The sequence below is a fragment of the Saimiri boliviensis genome, chromosome 1 (assembly GCF_048565385.1).
Source record: "Saimiri boliviensis isolate mSaiBol1 chromosome 1, mSaiBol1.pri, whole genome shotgun sequence".
NCBI classification, from domain to species: domain Eukaryota; kingdom Metazoa; phylum Chordata; class Mammalia; order Primates; family Cebidae; genus Saimiri; species Saimiri boliviensis.
The window spans coordinates 53,766,469-53,782,317 of NC_133449.1; the positions used below are offsets into that span (position 1 = coordinate 53,766,469).

Consider the following 15,849-nt stretch of genomic DNA (forward strand, 5'->3'; position numbering starts at 1 on the left):
TTCAAAAATATAAAACAGTGGGACTTTTTTTGTTTGGAAGGTTTTCAACAAAAACATGTTTATGTTAACATATAATGGGTTTACTGCTACTTTTTAAACAAATAAAAATATATAAAACTTTTTATTTCTAACATATTTTATTTGTTTTCTTATTTCTAACATGGTAAATATCAACAGATGTAACCCACATGAACAAAAGCTCTTTGGAAGTCTCAATAAATTTTAAGAGTGTAAAGGAGTCCAATGACTAACAAGTTTGAGAACCATTTTATTGAAAAACCTTACCCTGAATTCCCACCTCCCACATATTTCATGTTCAATATGCCATTCACTGAATTGCCAATTTCCCACCATAAACTTATTCCTTATTCCTAGGTTTCCCTGCTGTTCTATCTTATACCTCATCTCATTTCTTTCTTCTTACTGACATGTACAGATTTTAAATTTTTTCATCATTTGACAGATCATCCCTAGCCTTGATTCTTAACCCAGACTACCCAGACCACTATGTGCTGACTCTTCTCCTTGCTCTATTGATTCCACTTTAGCCATTCTTTGCCTCATTTCTTTTCCCTTGCTTGCGATCATTTCCATCCTCACCTTATTTTGTTATGTCATATTGCAAATAGAGAAAAACACATAAAACACTTAATGTTAATATTCAGATGCAAGAACTATACCTTGTAGTCCAAACCATCCGAACAGTTAAAGACCACACACTGGATGGCAAGAGCTTTTGCCAGATCTTTAGTAGTCTCTGTTTTCCCAGTGCCAGCAGGACCAGCTGGTGCACCCCCAAGGTCAAGCTGCAAAGCTCCCATGAGGCATAGATAGCAGCGGTCCTGAAGAAAGCAATGAATTATCAATACAAAGGGAACTGACTCTGGTCCCAAATTAAGTCATTTCCTTTCTATGGGGGAAGGATTATTATTTTCTATGAAAAATATAGCAGTTAAAATACACCAAAAGAGCCATGCACATAATTAAATAATGCAAATCTTTGCTTTACAAACATGTATTTATAATAAATCCTTTTAAAAGTTAATGTCATACAAAACTTTTTAAGACTTTTCATTGAAAAGCACTCTTGTGTCAATATTAACTTAAGTGATCAATAACTTACTGTGAGAGGAGTGATAACCAATCTTGGGCATGCACCCAAATATTCATAGCCGTAAGTGTACTGAGAGAGCGCCATTCTGGCCACACAATTATCCAGGTCTGTATCCCAGTAATAGCGCAGTTGTCTCTGCCAGTCAAAGGATTCAACTGTCTCCACCTATATGTGATATACATATTAGATACGTTCATTTCAGAAAGAAGAGTATAATTTTACTTAAATGAAATAGTTACCTTAGATTGAATGAGTTCAGTGACTATATCTCTTGCATGCACATCAATAGTGATCAATGCAGTTAGGATGTTTCTGTGTAATTTTGGAAGACTGCCTCGAACTATTGTAGCCAGGGCATTTAATCTCTACAAATTAAAAAAAAATTGTCATGGTGAATTTTCCAATATCAGCTTACACATATACATTATCTCTCTCACCATTTAATTTGGAGAGACACTGCTAAAAACCATCTAATTTTAAGAATCTATAATTCTGTGACCAAAGAGGACAATACTTTTATTTAATTCCCATAAGACTTCTGTGAAATATATACTGTCTTTATTCCACTGTACGTTTGCAGAAACTGGAGGTCAGAGAGCATAAGTAACTTGATGGCAGTCACACAATTATGAAGTAACAAAAATGAGACCTGAGTAGACATTTGCCTTGAGGAAAACCCATGCTCTTAACCACTATGTGATGATTCTCTAGAGGAGCGTGTTCTCCCTAAATTTAAATGTAGTTAAAGGTGATACTCTTTAATTTTAGGGGTGGTTTTTCCATTAATAATCAGAAAATCTGAGCCTAGAAATAGAAATGGCATGAATCTAGAGGTTTTCCTGGACTAAATAAACTTCCGTGAGAGGTATCCAGGAACTAGTGAACACAGTTTGTCCTTAAAAGTTGCAAACCATGACAGATACAGGTGAGGGGAAGGAAGGCAGCAAACCACACTGCCACGTGTGTACCTATGCAACAATCTTGCATGTCCTTCACATGTACCCCAAAACCTAAAATGCAATGAAAAAAAAAGGAAAAAAAAGTTGCAAACCATTATAACCCTGGTGTTTTACTCAGGAATTGATTTTCCTCTTATTTTCACAAGTATTCATATAAATACTACACAAACATTAAAGTAGTGTCTCTTAAAAAAGTGGAACACAAATAATTTTATTGAGAATTCCAAAACTTTGTAAGTCATGTCAGCACATGAGAATTTCTGAAATAAAGTGAATTTGCATTAACCATGCTTAAAAAACCCACACTAAGACCATCTTGCAAGTCAACAATGTGACTGTGTCAGAGAACTCACCTCAAAATTTACATTTTCAAAATCCTCCAGGGCCGCTATACGATTATTGTCCTCTGTTTCCAGGCATTCGGTCAAATCACGGCACCACATAATTTGAGAAACTGTCAGGATAACCTGCAAGAAAACACCCTTCTTAAATATGTCATGTATATCACCAAAAAATAATTCAGAAATATGAAATGTGAGTTTGAGTTACTTGAGAAGGGTGGCCAGCAATCACCCAGTCTGTCCTCAGCTTCCCCTGATAGTCAGCGATGGCAGCTTTGCACAGGCGCCGCAGAGATGTGAACATGGCTTCTTCCACTTTACCAAGCCATTCTTCTACATTGCCTCGGGCCTTGAGTCCTTTCCCCAAGCTAACCTGAAAGGTAATCAGAGCACTGATGAAGCGGCTTTTGTGGGACTTGTAAGCTGTATACCTTCTGTATTTCCATGACAGAATCCTGAGCTATGTAAACGCTGAAGCCTGACCGCAAATACTGAAACTTCTATTGATTTTCCACTATACAGCTCTCTCCTTTCGCCCCACCTATTGCTTCATTTTACTGCTTCCACTTGGAGTCAACTCCCTGAAAGAGGAGTCTATATGCACTGCATGGATTTCTTCACTTATTTTCACTTTCCTACTTGCTGCCATCTGATTTTTGTCCCCGATCGCTTCTGTAAACCTGTCTCTACTAAGGTTACCCAGGTCCTCCCAACTTGAAAGTTCAAATGACACTCTTCAGTTCTTGTATCTATTTTTTTAGATTTCCAATGGCCTGTCATGACTGTTTTGGTTTCTTTCATTTGCTCTTCTTCTAACCTGTCTTTAAATTTCATGTTTTCCCAAGATTCTATCCTTGGTCTTCCCCTTTCTCTTTTGCACCAGTGATGAGCAAATTCTTTTGCAAGAGGATCAATTCAGAACAAATAAAATGTTTATATGTTCCCATAGATACACACTGTGTTCTTACTGGACCCAATTCCTTGGCATTTCCCCGCACAGTTCCTGTCTGAAATGTCACCCATGTCCATGTAGAAGATACTCCCCTTTCCATCTTACTTGACTTTGTGTATGTGTACATATGTGTGGCTCTCCTCTGTGAAGCCACTTGGTTCCTCACGGTGTGCTAATATATTCACTCTCTTAGTGTTCTCTATATACTAGGAGCTGGGCAATGCCCTGGAGATACTGCCTCTAGCAACTAACATTTCCATAGTGCTTACTGGGCACTGCTTTAAGGAATTTACGTATACTATCCCTGAACAGGCTCATCATTCCATTAATCAGATACAATGACTAATCCCCATCTTTTGGATGAGATTAAAGGGTAGGACTTAGTCCAAGTGGCCTGATAGTAGAACTAGTGCTCTTAACCAGTCCACTGGTGTGCCTTTTGTGGAGAGTTGAATAAGACATGGTTCTAGTTTTCTCCACTCTATTTCCAACAACAGAACACATGTGTGTGTTGCTGTATTTTCTGTGGTGATTTTCAGTTGTTTTTCTGACTACCTCTCTGCTAGACTTTGAGCTCTTTGAGGGCAAGAATTTTATTTTGGTTATTCTTGAAACTGCTGAGCCAGCAGTGTATTTGTATGCTTAGAGTGAGAATAACCCTAGAAGAGTAACAAAGTTCATCATAAAGAAATACAAACAAAAGCACCTCACCCTTTCTCCCTCTGGTGACAGCATTGCCAAAATATCATTAGTGTAAACCTTTTCTGGTTCTCCATCAATACCAGGAATCTTTCCTTCAGCCGGAGTCAGGAGAGCAAATTCAAGCTTTGAAATGGAGTCGAAGCATTTCCTTAAGTGTGGCTGCACAGCCTGTGGATTTCGTGTCTGGGCCAAAATCTCCAGAAGTTCATCATTTGATAAGAAGTAAAATCTGCATTAAAGAACATCCTTAAAATGTAAGTTTAAATTGAAGTAAAGTCTTAGCTAGACATAAAAGATAAATTCCTTAGCCACATCTCTTCCCTGTCTGCCAATTTCCTGGACCTCCAATTATTTGGGTCATGGGTTTCTCGTGAGGCCACATATCTCTCAACATGATTTCTGTGAAAATTAGTGATGATGCACCTAGGTGTGATGATGCATACCTAGGATTAGTGCCTAGTACCTAAAAGATATGTACATAAAAACTGTAAAAATGCTAGAAACTGTCGTGTTCACATATTGGTTTTACCTGGCTTTAAGCCTCCAGAGTGAAAATGTATTATTTGTTTTCCCTAAAATCTGGCCTAGTATGTCACACACAACTGGTATTCAGTTCATGATTTGTTGAAGAGTTAATAGATGGATGAGTAGTTGTAGGAGAACCTTATTGGGTTCTGTGAATGTGTACTGGGCTGTCCTCTTAACCAGAGGTATTCGCTATTCCCTGCAGCACATGCTACTGTGAAAAGGGGCATAACATAATTTTGCCAGCACACCATTTCCAACCATGTGAAGCTATGTAGAAACAAAACATTTATGTATATTTCAATATTATTACCAGCAAGATAGGTAAAGGAAATTATAAACTTGCAGAAGATTATTTTGCCATAGATTGGGGTTGGCAAATGACAGCCCACAGGACAAATCTGGCCCACCACTAGTTTTTGTAAATAAAGCTTCATTGTCACACAGCCATGCAGACATACTGTGTGTGGCTCCTTTTGTGCTACAACAGTGGACCTGGCTACAGAGACTGTAAAGCCTACAAAGCCTTGAGTATCTGCTATGTGACATTTTATGAAAGAAAAACTATTTGTGTCTGCTCTAGATAACCCAGAATATTCTAAATTCCAGTCTTTGTGTAATATCGTTTTTGTATTATGTTTAACCTCTGCAAATCACTCAAAAGGAATTCGATTTATTATTCCAACTGACTATCCTAGTTCATATTAAAACAGGTTAGAAAAATTAACTATTAATGTTTAAGACAGTGATTTCCAATTTTTTTTTTTTCAATCAAGGATCCTTTTTACTGCTGTTCCTATCCCCAACTCGCTTATGTTTTGGAGGACTAAATGTATAAACCAGCATTTAGTAAATGCTCTAGATTGTTGATTGTCAACTTAGCAATATCCCCGCATCACGGAAAATCTGGAATGACATTTCTAGAATCTCTTTCCAGTAAGGTTTTAATTTAGATGCTGCCTATGAGATGCTCTTCTATGTGACTGAGAAGGTGGAAGGAAGCAAAGCCATTACTCCCCAACTTGAGCATGGATGACTGAAGTGGGTGGGTTTTCAGGTGTCCTCCTGACAATTCCTCCCTTTCTTGTTGCAGGAAGTGGAGACTTTGGTGGCACTTCCCTGAGACCTCTGCCTGTATTTCTGGATTTCCTCAAAGTGGGCCTCGGTTCTTCCCTTCTTCTGCCTCTAGCACCAGCAAAAACTTCTAATTCCCTCAGTGAAACATTTGCTCTAAACACCTAGAGTGGCTTCTGTGATTTTGACCAAACTTTTCCCAAGTAATATAACCAGATGTTAAAGTTTCAGTTTTGGCTGAAGTTCTAGGACTACAGTTGTCACATTTCAAAGTCAGATGTCAGGTCACCTGGGGCTGACTCATAAGAAGACGGGTAAAGACTCCGGAGTCCTCACTTGCCTGAGGATATGAACATGTAAAAGCTGAAGAGGCTGGAAAGCTAGAGATGGGAATATTTTTTTGGTAGGGAGATGTGCTAAGGGTGCTTGCTATGCCCATGAGAAAGGGTGGGGTTCACTCTCCTCAAGACTAGGCATCTTGGAAAGCTTAACATGGATTTCCACCAATTAACCTAAAGAAAATTGCTCAGGCAACACCATTCTCTAACTGTTTATGCACAATCTGTGCACACATACACACATGCACAGGCACACATATTCATTCACAGTAAAATGATAAAACAATGGGGTGATGAAGAATCATTTCAATTTGTGAGATCTAAAAATGAAAACAATTGAACTCATGGAGATAGAGAGTAGAAGGATGGTTACCAGAGGCTGGGAAGGGTAGTGGAAGGATTGGGGTTGGGGAGGTGGGGATATTTAATGGGTACAAAAAATAGAAAGAGTGAATAAGACTTAGTATTTGATAGTACAACAGGGTGACTATAGTCAATAATAATTTAGTCATCAATAATAATTTAATAGTCAATAATAATTTAATTGTACATTTAAAATAACTAAGAGAGCATAACTGGATTGTTTGAAACACAAGGAATAAATGCTTATGGGGATGAATACCCCATTTTACATGATGTGATTATTATGCATTATATGCCTATGTCAAAACATGTTATGTACCCCATAAATATACACACCAATAAACCCACAAAAAATAAAAATAAAATAAAATAATTTCAGCAACTTAGATACTTACCCACTTGAATATTTATTGAATATTGCATCTTTGTCCTTGAGATTTATACTCCCCAGTTAAAATAACTAGCTGGATTTTCATTATCATAGATCTTTTTGTCTCTCTAGTTCCTTGATGCTTTGTGGTCATAACTATAACCTCAATTTGATCGACAATCATAACTACTAAAAAGTATCTTAGGTTGCTTTATAAACTTACCTTGGAAAGATAACTCTTTTTGATTCTAAGTATGCCTCTAGGCACTTCTGAATTTGGTCAAGTAATGCATTATTGTTTTGAAAAGTTTCCAGAAGCCCTGTTCATTAAAAAAAATAGTATTGGTAAAACCGTGTTAAAATCAAATTTTTTTCAGAAAAAATTATCACTTTAAAATGTAATCAGTTTATGAATCTTCTTTCTAGAAAACTCTTTAATAAAGCTCTTTAATAAAAATATGCTTTGAATTGTCCAAATCTAAAGTTAAATGTCATGAAATTGAAATGGTAGTAAAAAAATTACAATCACATCATTAGCAAACGCTGACAGTTTGACGTCCTCTTTACCAATATGGATGTACAGACAGTATCTGCTGTCTCCAAGAGACTCACCTAACCCATAAGGACTCAGATAAACTTAAGGTAAAGGAGTGGAAAAAGATATTCCAAGCAAGTGAACACCGAAAGTGAGCAGGAGTAGTTATTCTTATAAAAGACAAAACAAACTTTAAAGCAAAGCCATTTAAAAAAGACAAAGAAGGATATTACATAATGATAAAATGACTTTTCCAACGAGAAAATGTCACAGTTCTAAATATATATGCACCTAAAACTGGAGCTCCCAAATTTATGAATTTATAAAACAATTACTACTGGACTTAAGAGATGAGATAAACAGCAACATAGTAATAGTGGGAAACTTCAATACTCCACTGACAGCACTAGCCAGGTCATCAAGATCGAAAGTCACCAAAGAAACAACTTACACCTTAGAACAAATGGACTCAACAGATATTTACAGAACATTCTACCCAACAAATGCAGAATATACATTCTATTCATCAGCAAATAGAATATTCTCCAAGATAGACCATATGATAGGCCACAAAACAAGTCTCAATAAATTTAAGAAAATCAAAATTATATCAGGTACTTTCTCAGATCACAGGTGAATAAAACTGGAAATCAACTCCAAAAGGAATTCTCAAAACCATACAAATACATAAAAATTAAATAACCCTAAAGACTAATTCAAAAAGCTCCTAGAACTGATTGATGAATTCAGCAATTTTGTTTCAGGATACAAAATTTAATGCACGTAAGTCAGTGGCTCTGCTATACACCAACAGTGACCAAGCTGAAAATCAAATCAAGAACTCAACCCCTTTTTCAATAGCTGCATAAATAAATAAATAAATAAATAAATAACTTAGAAATACACCTAACCAAGGAGGTGAAAGACCTCTACAAAGAAAACTAGAAAACACTGCTGAAAGAAATCATATAACACAAACAAATGGAAACACATCCTATGCTCATGAATGAGTAGAATCAATATTGTGAAAATGACCATACTGCCATAAGCAATCTATAAACTTAATGCAATTATCATCAATATACCACCATCATTCTTCACAGAGTTAGAAACAAACAATTCTTTTTTTTTTTTTTTTTTTGAGACGGAGTTTCGCTCTTGTTACCCAGGCTGGAGTGCAATGGCGCGATCTCGGCTCACCGCAACCTCCGCCTCCTGGGCTCAGGCAATTCTCCTGCCTCAGCCTCCTGAGTAGCTGGGATTACAGGAATGTGCCACCATGCCCAGCTAACTTTTTGTATTTTTAGTAGAGCCGGGGTTTCACCTTGTTGACCAGGATGGTCTCGATCTCTCGACCTCGTGATCCACCCGCCTCGGCCTCCCAAAGTGCTGGGATTACAGGCTTGAGCCACCGCGCCCGGCCCGAGAAACAAACAATTCTAAAATTCATGTGGGACCAAAAAAGAGCCCACATATCCAAAGCAAGACTAAGGAAGAAGAACAAATCTGGAGGCATCACATTATCTGACTTTAAACTATACTATAAGGCCACAATCACCAAAACAGCATGGTACTGGCATAAAAATTGGCACATAGACCAATGGAACAGAATAGATAACCTGAAAATAAAGCAAAATACTTACAGCCAACTGATCTTCAAGAAAGCAAGCAAAAACATCAAGTAAGGAAAGGATACTATTCAACAAATGGTCCAGGGGTAACTGACAAGCCACATGTAGAAAAATGAAACTGGATCTTTAATTCTCACCTCATACAAAAATCAAATCACGATGGATCAAACACTTAAATCTAAGACCTGAAACCGTAACAATTCTGGAATATAATATTGGAAAAAACCCTTCTTGACATTGACTTAGGCAAAAACTTCATGACCAAAATCCTAAAGCAAATGCAACAAAAACAAAGATAAATAGATGAGACTTAAACTAAAAAGCTTCTGCACAGCAAAAGAAACAATAAGCAGAGTAAACAGAGAACTCACAGAGTGGGAGAAAATCTTCACAACCTGTACATCTGGCAATGGACTAATATCCAGAATCTATAAGGAACTCTAAACAAGTCAGCAAGAAAAAAGCAATCCCATCAAAAAGTAAGCTAAGGACATGAATAGACAATGCTCAAAGCAGATATACAAATGGCCTACAAACATATGAAAAAATGCTCAACACTACTAATTATCAGGGAAATGCAAATCAAAACCACAATGTGATACCACCCTACTCCTGCAAGAATGGCTAAAATAATAATAAAAAAAAGATAGGTGTTTGTGTGGAGGTGGTGAAAAGGGAACACTTTTACACTCCTGGTGGGAATGTAAACTAGGACAACCACTAGGGAAAACAGTGTGGCGACTCCTTAAAGAACTAAAAAGTAGATCTACCATTTGATCCAGTAATCCCATTACTGGGTAACTACCCAGAAGAAAAGAAGTCATTATATAAAAAATATGATTGGACATGCATGTTTATAACAGCACAATTTGCAATTGCAAAAAATACAGAACCAGCCCCAATGTCTATCAGTCAATGAATGGGTAAAGAAAACGTGTGTATATATGCCATGGCATACTACTCAGCCATAAAAAGGAATGAAATAATGCATTTGCAGCAACCTGGATGGATTTAGAGACCATTGTTCTAAGGGAAGTAAATCAAGAATGGAAAACCAAGCATTATATGTTCTAAATCATAAATGGGAGCTAAGCTATGAGGACACAAAGGTGTAAGAATGACACAACAGACTTAGGCGATGAAGGTGGGAGGGAGGTGAGGGATGAGAAGATAAAAGACTACACACTGGGTACAGTGTACACTGCTTGGGTGGTGGGTACACCAAAATCTCAGAAATCACCACTAAAGAACTCATTCATGTAACCATATATCACCTGTTACCCCAAAACCTATTGAAATACAAATAAATAAATAAAAGAAATGCAATGGCAGTTGTATGGTCTTTTCAATAAAAGCTATTAATTAAAAAAATCAAGATAATTTTAAGTAAAATTAAAATATATGGTTAATATTTTAAAAGCTTTGGTATTATTTGATAAAGGAATGCTCTAATACATTAAAATGGGGACACTAAAAATGTTAACTATTACCTTTAATAATAATTTAAGTATTTACAACGTGTGAACAAGTTTATTTAATATGAAACACTTTTAGCTGGTGTATCCCACTTTCGGGGGGCTAGGAGTACAAATCCAAAGCCAAGCAGTTGCCTTCTCCTTGACTCTCCAAACCAAGCCAGAGTCTATACCTACTCATTGTCTGTCACTTTCTTACTGGCATCTTTTCTGTATCCTCTGCCATCTTTAAATGCCAAAATTGTGGGGATGGGATACTATTTATTTATCACTAAACTACAGCTCCTCAAAGGAGCAAGATCCATGTCTTGTTTATCTTTGTAGTTTTGGTGGCTATCATAGTAGCTGATGTCCCCACCAGCCCAAGAATCAAATTCACAGTCTTTATCATGGTTTCCAAGGGTCTACGGAATCAATGAGCAGGCTGATGCCCAGTCCCCACCTAAGTTCTCTTGCCTCTCTTGCTTCACCACCTAAGCCCTCTGCATTCTACTTCAGCTCGCACTGGCTTTCTTGCAAACAAGTTGTGCATGTGAAGCATGCACTTGCCTTGGGAGCCTTGCTTTGATTTTCCCTCCTCCTTTAACAATGTTTCTTTGATAACATACATGACTCACTCCCTTGTTTCTGCAGGTTTCTGCTCAAAAGCTTTATCAAAAAAAAGCCTTCTGTCTGTCTGTCTGTCTGTCTGTCTCTCTCTCTTTCTCTCTCTCTCTCTCCTTCCCTCCCTCCCTCCTTACCCCTCTGGCCCCTTTACTCTATTTATTTTTTTTCATAGCTTTATCATCACCTAAAATGATCTATTTAAGTCATATAAGTCTCTGTTCTTATGTTAAATCCTTAGAAGCAGATGTATTTTTGAATCAATTTTTTTTTAAATTTTAGAAGTTATATTTTATAACAAGTCTAGTAGGGACTGGCACAGCACTCTGTAATCAAACACAGTTTTCACAGGAAAATGTTTCAACATGACAAGTGAGTGCAGTAGACAGAATAATGGCCCTTTAGAGATGTTCATGTCCCAATCCCCCAAACCTGTCAATATGTTAGTATACATGGAAAAGAACCTTGCAGATGTGACTGAGTTAGATCAGGATCCTGTGATGAAGAGACTGTCCTGGATCGTCTGGTGGACTGATCATACACAGGTCATTATAAGAAGGAGGGAGGAAGGCTGGAGGCTGATAAGGAGATGTGATGACAGAAACAGAGGTTAGTGTGCTGAGATTACAGGCTGGAAGAAGGCCATGAACCAAGGAATGTGGGCTGCCTCTAAAAGACCCAAAGAGTTTTCAATTCTATTATTCCATATAGTGTTCTTTTCCATATCTGTCTTAGGTTAGAGTTTTTGGGCAGAGTACAGCCCAGCAACCGCTGCAGTGAAGCTGTCTCAGGATATTTACCAGGCTGCGCCATGTGCTGCTATTTCCTGAACAACAGGCAAGGTTGTTGTTCAGGAAATAGCAAGACTTTTACTTACAGCATAAAGTTCAAGAGCCACATATGTGCGCCCTGAAAGACTTTGATTCCACATCCAAACAGAACTTATTAAAACACATTTCAACCTTGAGACTAGAAATGCAATAAGTGGTAATCTTTTTTAACTAGTTTTAATGAATTTATTAAAAACAAGGCATGAAAATTTTCATGGCTATAACTCTGTGGAGGAGCTTTAACAGAGTATCAACTGAATGTGATTGTCTCGTCAAAATTCTGAGATGAAAACATCACTGATACCCTAGAGCAGGCGTCCCCAAACTTTTTACACAGGGGCCAGTTCACTGTCCTTCAGACCGTTGGAGGGCCACCACATACTGTGCTCTTCTCACTGACCAACAATGAAAGAGGTGCCCCTTCCTGAAGTGCGGTGGGGGGGCTGTATAAATGGCCTCAGGGGGCCGCATGCAGCCCGAGGGCCGTAGTTTGGGGACACCTGCCCTAGAGCAATGTCTCCAAATCATAAAAACAGTAAATATAGGCAGATTCTCCTTTTCCAAAACTACAAACTGAGAGATAATAATAAAAAAAGTCTAGTGTCCCATTGACATTGTTTAGCAAGTGTGTCAAATGCAAGTATTCTTTGTCACCCATACTGACTAGAATCAAGGGCTGAATGTACCACATGTTATTAGGTTCCCAGAGAAGAGAAACATTTTAGGTGATTGTAGTCTTTTTGCTTGTTTGGAATTTTGTTTTATACCTGGCTGAGTAGCAGCTCGAAGAGCATTAGGCAGCCGATTCACCTTCCTCATGATTTCTTTCCATGACTTATCCACCTGAAGGAACATTTTGGCCTCTGCAGGCAACTGCCTCTGAATATCTGGAGCACTGAAAATACTTTCTAGGTAGAGCCAGTTTCTCTGGCAGGTCAGCCACTCTTCCTAGGAGAAAAATACGGACATTGTCAAATTTTAATTCCCCTATTAAAAACATATGGTTATAGTAAAAATCATGACAGAAGGAATCACTATATCTTTTTCCTTGAGGGTGGTGTTATGACTCCTCACAGGTCTTTTGAAATTAAAATCCTTACAAGGTCCAAGATTCACCTTAGTCTGATTTCATCCCACTGTCTACAGGTTTTCCATGTAGTTACCAGAATGGATCCAGAGAAACATGATTAAAATACCCACAGGGGAGATTCAGGGGGCAGCACGATGCTTATAATCTAGAGGGAAGAGGAAAGTTTAGTGACCATTTAAAAAAATATGCAAGATGTTTGTGAAAAAAGTTTGTTTTTTTCTCTCATCTCTATCGTGTCTATATTTTTTCCTTTACCTTTCTTTAGAAAAGAAAATTAAAAAGAAACCCTGCTCATGATAGCAAATGTGGAGACTAGAAGAAGAAAATCATGCATTCCTTTGGCTTTTAGACAATCAATGTCAATAAAAGAAATCAGAAATACAGAGTCAGAAATTAAATGTCTGTAGACCTCACCCTTCCTCTGTGTCTCCTGCTGTTATTGCATGTGTGCACCAAAAACCCATGAAAGAGTTCCTCACTTCTCACTCTAGGTTTGGGAGTAAGCTCAAATGTCACAACCACTTCCTGGTTTATCTCAGGTCTCACACTTTCCAAGCAATTCATTCTCTGGAGGGTGCTCATTATTCAGCTCAGGCTTCTTTCAAGGACCCTCTATGAAAACGTCCCCCCTGACTTTGATCTGTAGTCCCTCCCTTCACAAGGTTTGGCCATCAGTCCAGAAGGCTGGACAGGGCCCAGACAATGTGTTTGCTAGAAGATGAATTTCTGAGAAAGTTCTCTCTGAAACAAAGTTGGCACAAGTTATTTTTTCCTCTTACTGCCTTAATTATTTCATAGATAACTTTTCAGATTAGAAAATCTGGAAATCTAAACATAATTAAGTCAAGCTAAGTATCTGAAGTCTAAGAAAGAGATTGGATGGGAACAAAGTGAGATTGGTGTAAGTGGGTTCTTTGCTTTGCTATGGGACAATTGAAGGTGGAATAAAATTAAAAGGACATGTGTACCACCAGGAAGGATTCCAAGGAGACTTCAAGCAACAAAGAGCATTCTTCCAGTAAATATAAAGTTGTAGCAAGTCTCATAAGGTGGCCCCTAAGATGTGGTGTTTACATCCCTGTGTAATCCTCTCCCCTTGAGTGTGGGTGCCATCTGTGACTTGCTCCCAGGTATATGGGATGTGGCAAAGATAAGAGAATGTACATAATTATGTTCATATTATGTAAGGCTGTACTAGTCATCTTGCTAGTATCCTTTTTCTTCCTTGCTAGACTGCTGTAGCCAACAGTCATGTTGGGGAAGCCCACACATAAAAAACAAAACAAAACAAAACAAAAACCCATGGGCAATGCCTAGGAGCTGAGGATGGCCTCCGGCTGAGAGCCAGCAAGAAATTGAAGCCCTTAGTCCAAGAATTGCAAGAAAATAATTTCTTCCAACAACTGGAGTGAGCTTGGAAGTGGATCATTCCCTAGTTAAACTTCTGATGAGAACCCAGTCTGGCTGACGTCGTGATTGCAACCTTGTGAGACCCTGAGGAAAAGGCCTCAGGTAAACCATGCCAGAATTCCTGAGCCACAGAAACTGTGAGATAATAAATATATATTGTTTAAGTTTGTAGTATTTGTTTCACAGCAAAATAAGAATATGGGCATGCTTTGTTTTACTGTGCCTCACTCTATTGCACTTTGCAGATACTGCATTTTTTACAAATTGAAGTTTGGTGGCAACCCTGCATCAAGAAAGTTAATTCATGCCATTTTTTTCCAACAACATGTTCTCACTTTGTCTCTGGGTCACATTTTGGTAATTCTTGCAACATTTAGAACTTTAAAAATACTATTATTAAGAATTATTATTTTTATATCTGTTACGGTGATCTGTGATCAGTCATCTTTGATGTTAAGATTGTAACATCAAATGTTTTGGGGTGCCGTGAACCATGCCCATATGAGATGGCAAACTTAATTGATAAGTATTATATATGTTCTGATTGCTCCACTGACTGGCTGTTTCCCTGTTCCCCCATCTCATTTCTTCTCTTCAGTGTCCCTCCCATTCCCTTAGACACAAGAATATTGAAATTACACCAATTCATAACACTACAAGGCCTTAAGTGTTCAACTGAAAGGAAGAGTCACATGTCTCTCAATTTAAATCAAAAGTTAGAAATGATTAAACTTAGTTAAGAAGGCATGTCAAAACCCAAGATATGTCAAAAGCTTAGTCTCTTGCACCAGTTAAGACAGTTGTGAATGCAACTTCAGTGAACACTCAAATGATAAAAAGCCAAAAACCTATTTCTGATTTGGAGAAACTTTGAGTGGTCTGAATAGAAGATAAAATCTGTTTATGTGGTGAATTACGTTTATGGACTTGCATATGTTGAACCAGCCTTGCATCCCCGGGATGAATCCTACTTGATCATGGTGGATGAGCTTTTTGATATGCTGTTGCAATCGGTTTGCCAGTATTTTATTGAAGATTTTTGCATCTATGTTCATCATGGATATTGGCCTGAAATTTTCTTTTCTTGTTGAGTCTCTGCCGGGTTTTGGTATCAGGATGATGTTTGTCTCGTAAAATGATTTGGGAAGGATTCCCTCTTTTTGGATTGTCTGGAATAGTTTCAGAAGGAATGGTATCAGCTCCTCCTTGTATGTCTGGTAGAATTCGGCTGTGAACCCATCTGGACCTGGGCTTTTTTTGGGTGGTAGGCTCTTTATTGCTGCCTCGACTTCAGACCATGTTATTGGTCTATTCAGGGTTTCGGCTTCTTCCAGGTTTAGGCTTGGGAGGTTGCAGGTGTCCAGGAATTTATCCATTTCTTCCAGGTTTACTAGTTTATGTGCATAGAGTTGTTTGTAATAATCTCTGATGATGGTTTGGATTTCTGTGGAATCTGTGGTGATATCCCCTTTATCGTTTTTTATTGCATCAATTTGGTTATTCTCTCTTTTCTTTTTTATTAATCTGGCTAGTGGTC

General features: G+C 37.9%; 1 protein-coding gene across 11 annotated transcripts in view; it reads right to left on the reverse strand.

The window, feature by feature from the left end:
- DNAH6 (dynein axonemal heavy chain 6) overlaps positions 1-15,849 on the reverse strand; it is a 352,679-nt gene that overhangs the window by 184,472 nt on the left and 152,358 nt on the right. For all 11 annotated transcript variants that reach the window (XM_074397642.1, XM_039462280.2, XM_074397653.1 and 8 more), the window contains 8 exons: positions 12,580-12,760; positions 6,962-7,058; positions 4,078-4,297; positions 2,623-2,787; positions 2,427-2,540; positions 1,354-1,479; positions 1,124-1,279; positions 681-842 (listed from right to left, as the gene is read on the reverse strand). In XM_074397642.1, coding sequence (XP_074253743.1) covers positions 681-842; positions 1,124-1,279; positions 1,354-1,479; positions 2,427-2,540; positions 2,623-2,787; positions 4,078-4,297; positions 6,962-7,058; positions 12,580-12,760 — 1,221 coding nt within the window. The remainder of the gene's footprint in view (positions 1-680; positions 843-1,123; positions 1,280-1,353; positions 1,480-2,426; positions 2,541-2,622; positions 2,788-4,077; positions 4,298-6,961; positions 7,059-12,579; positions 12,761-15,849) is intronic.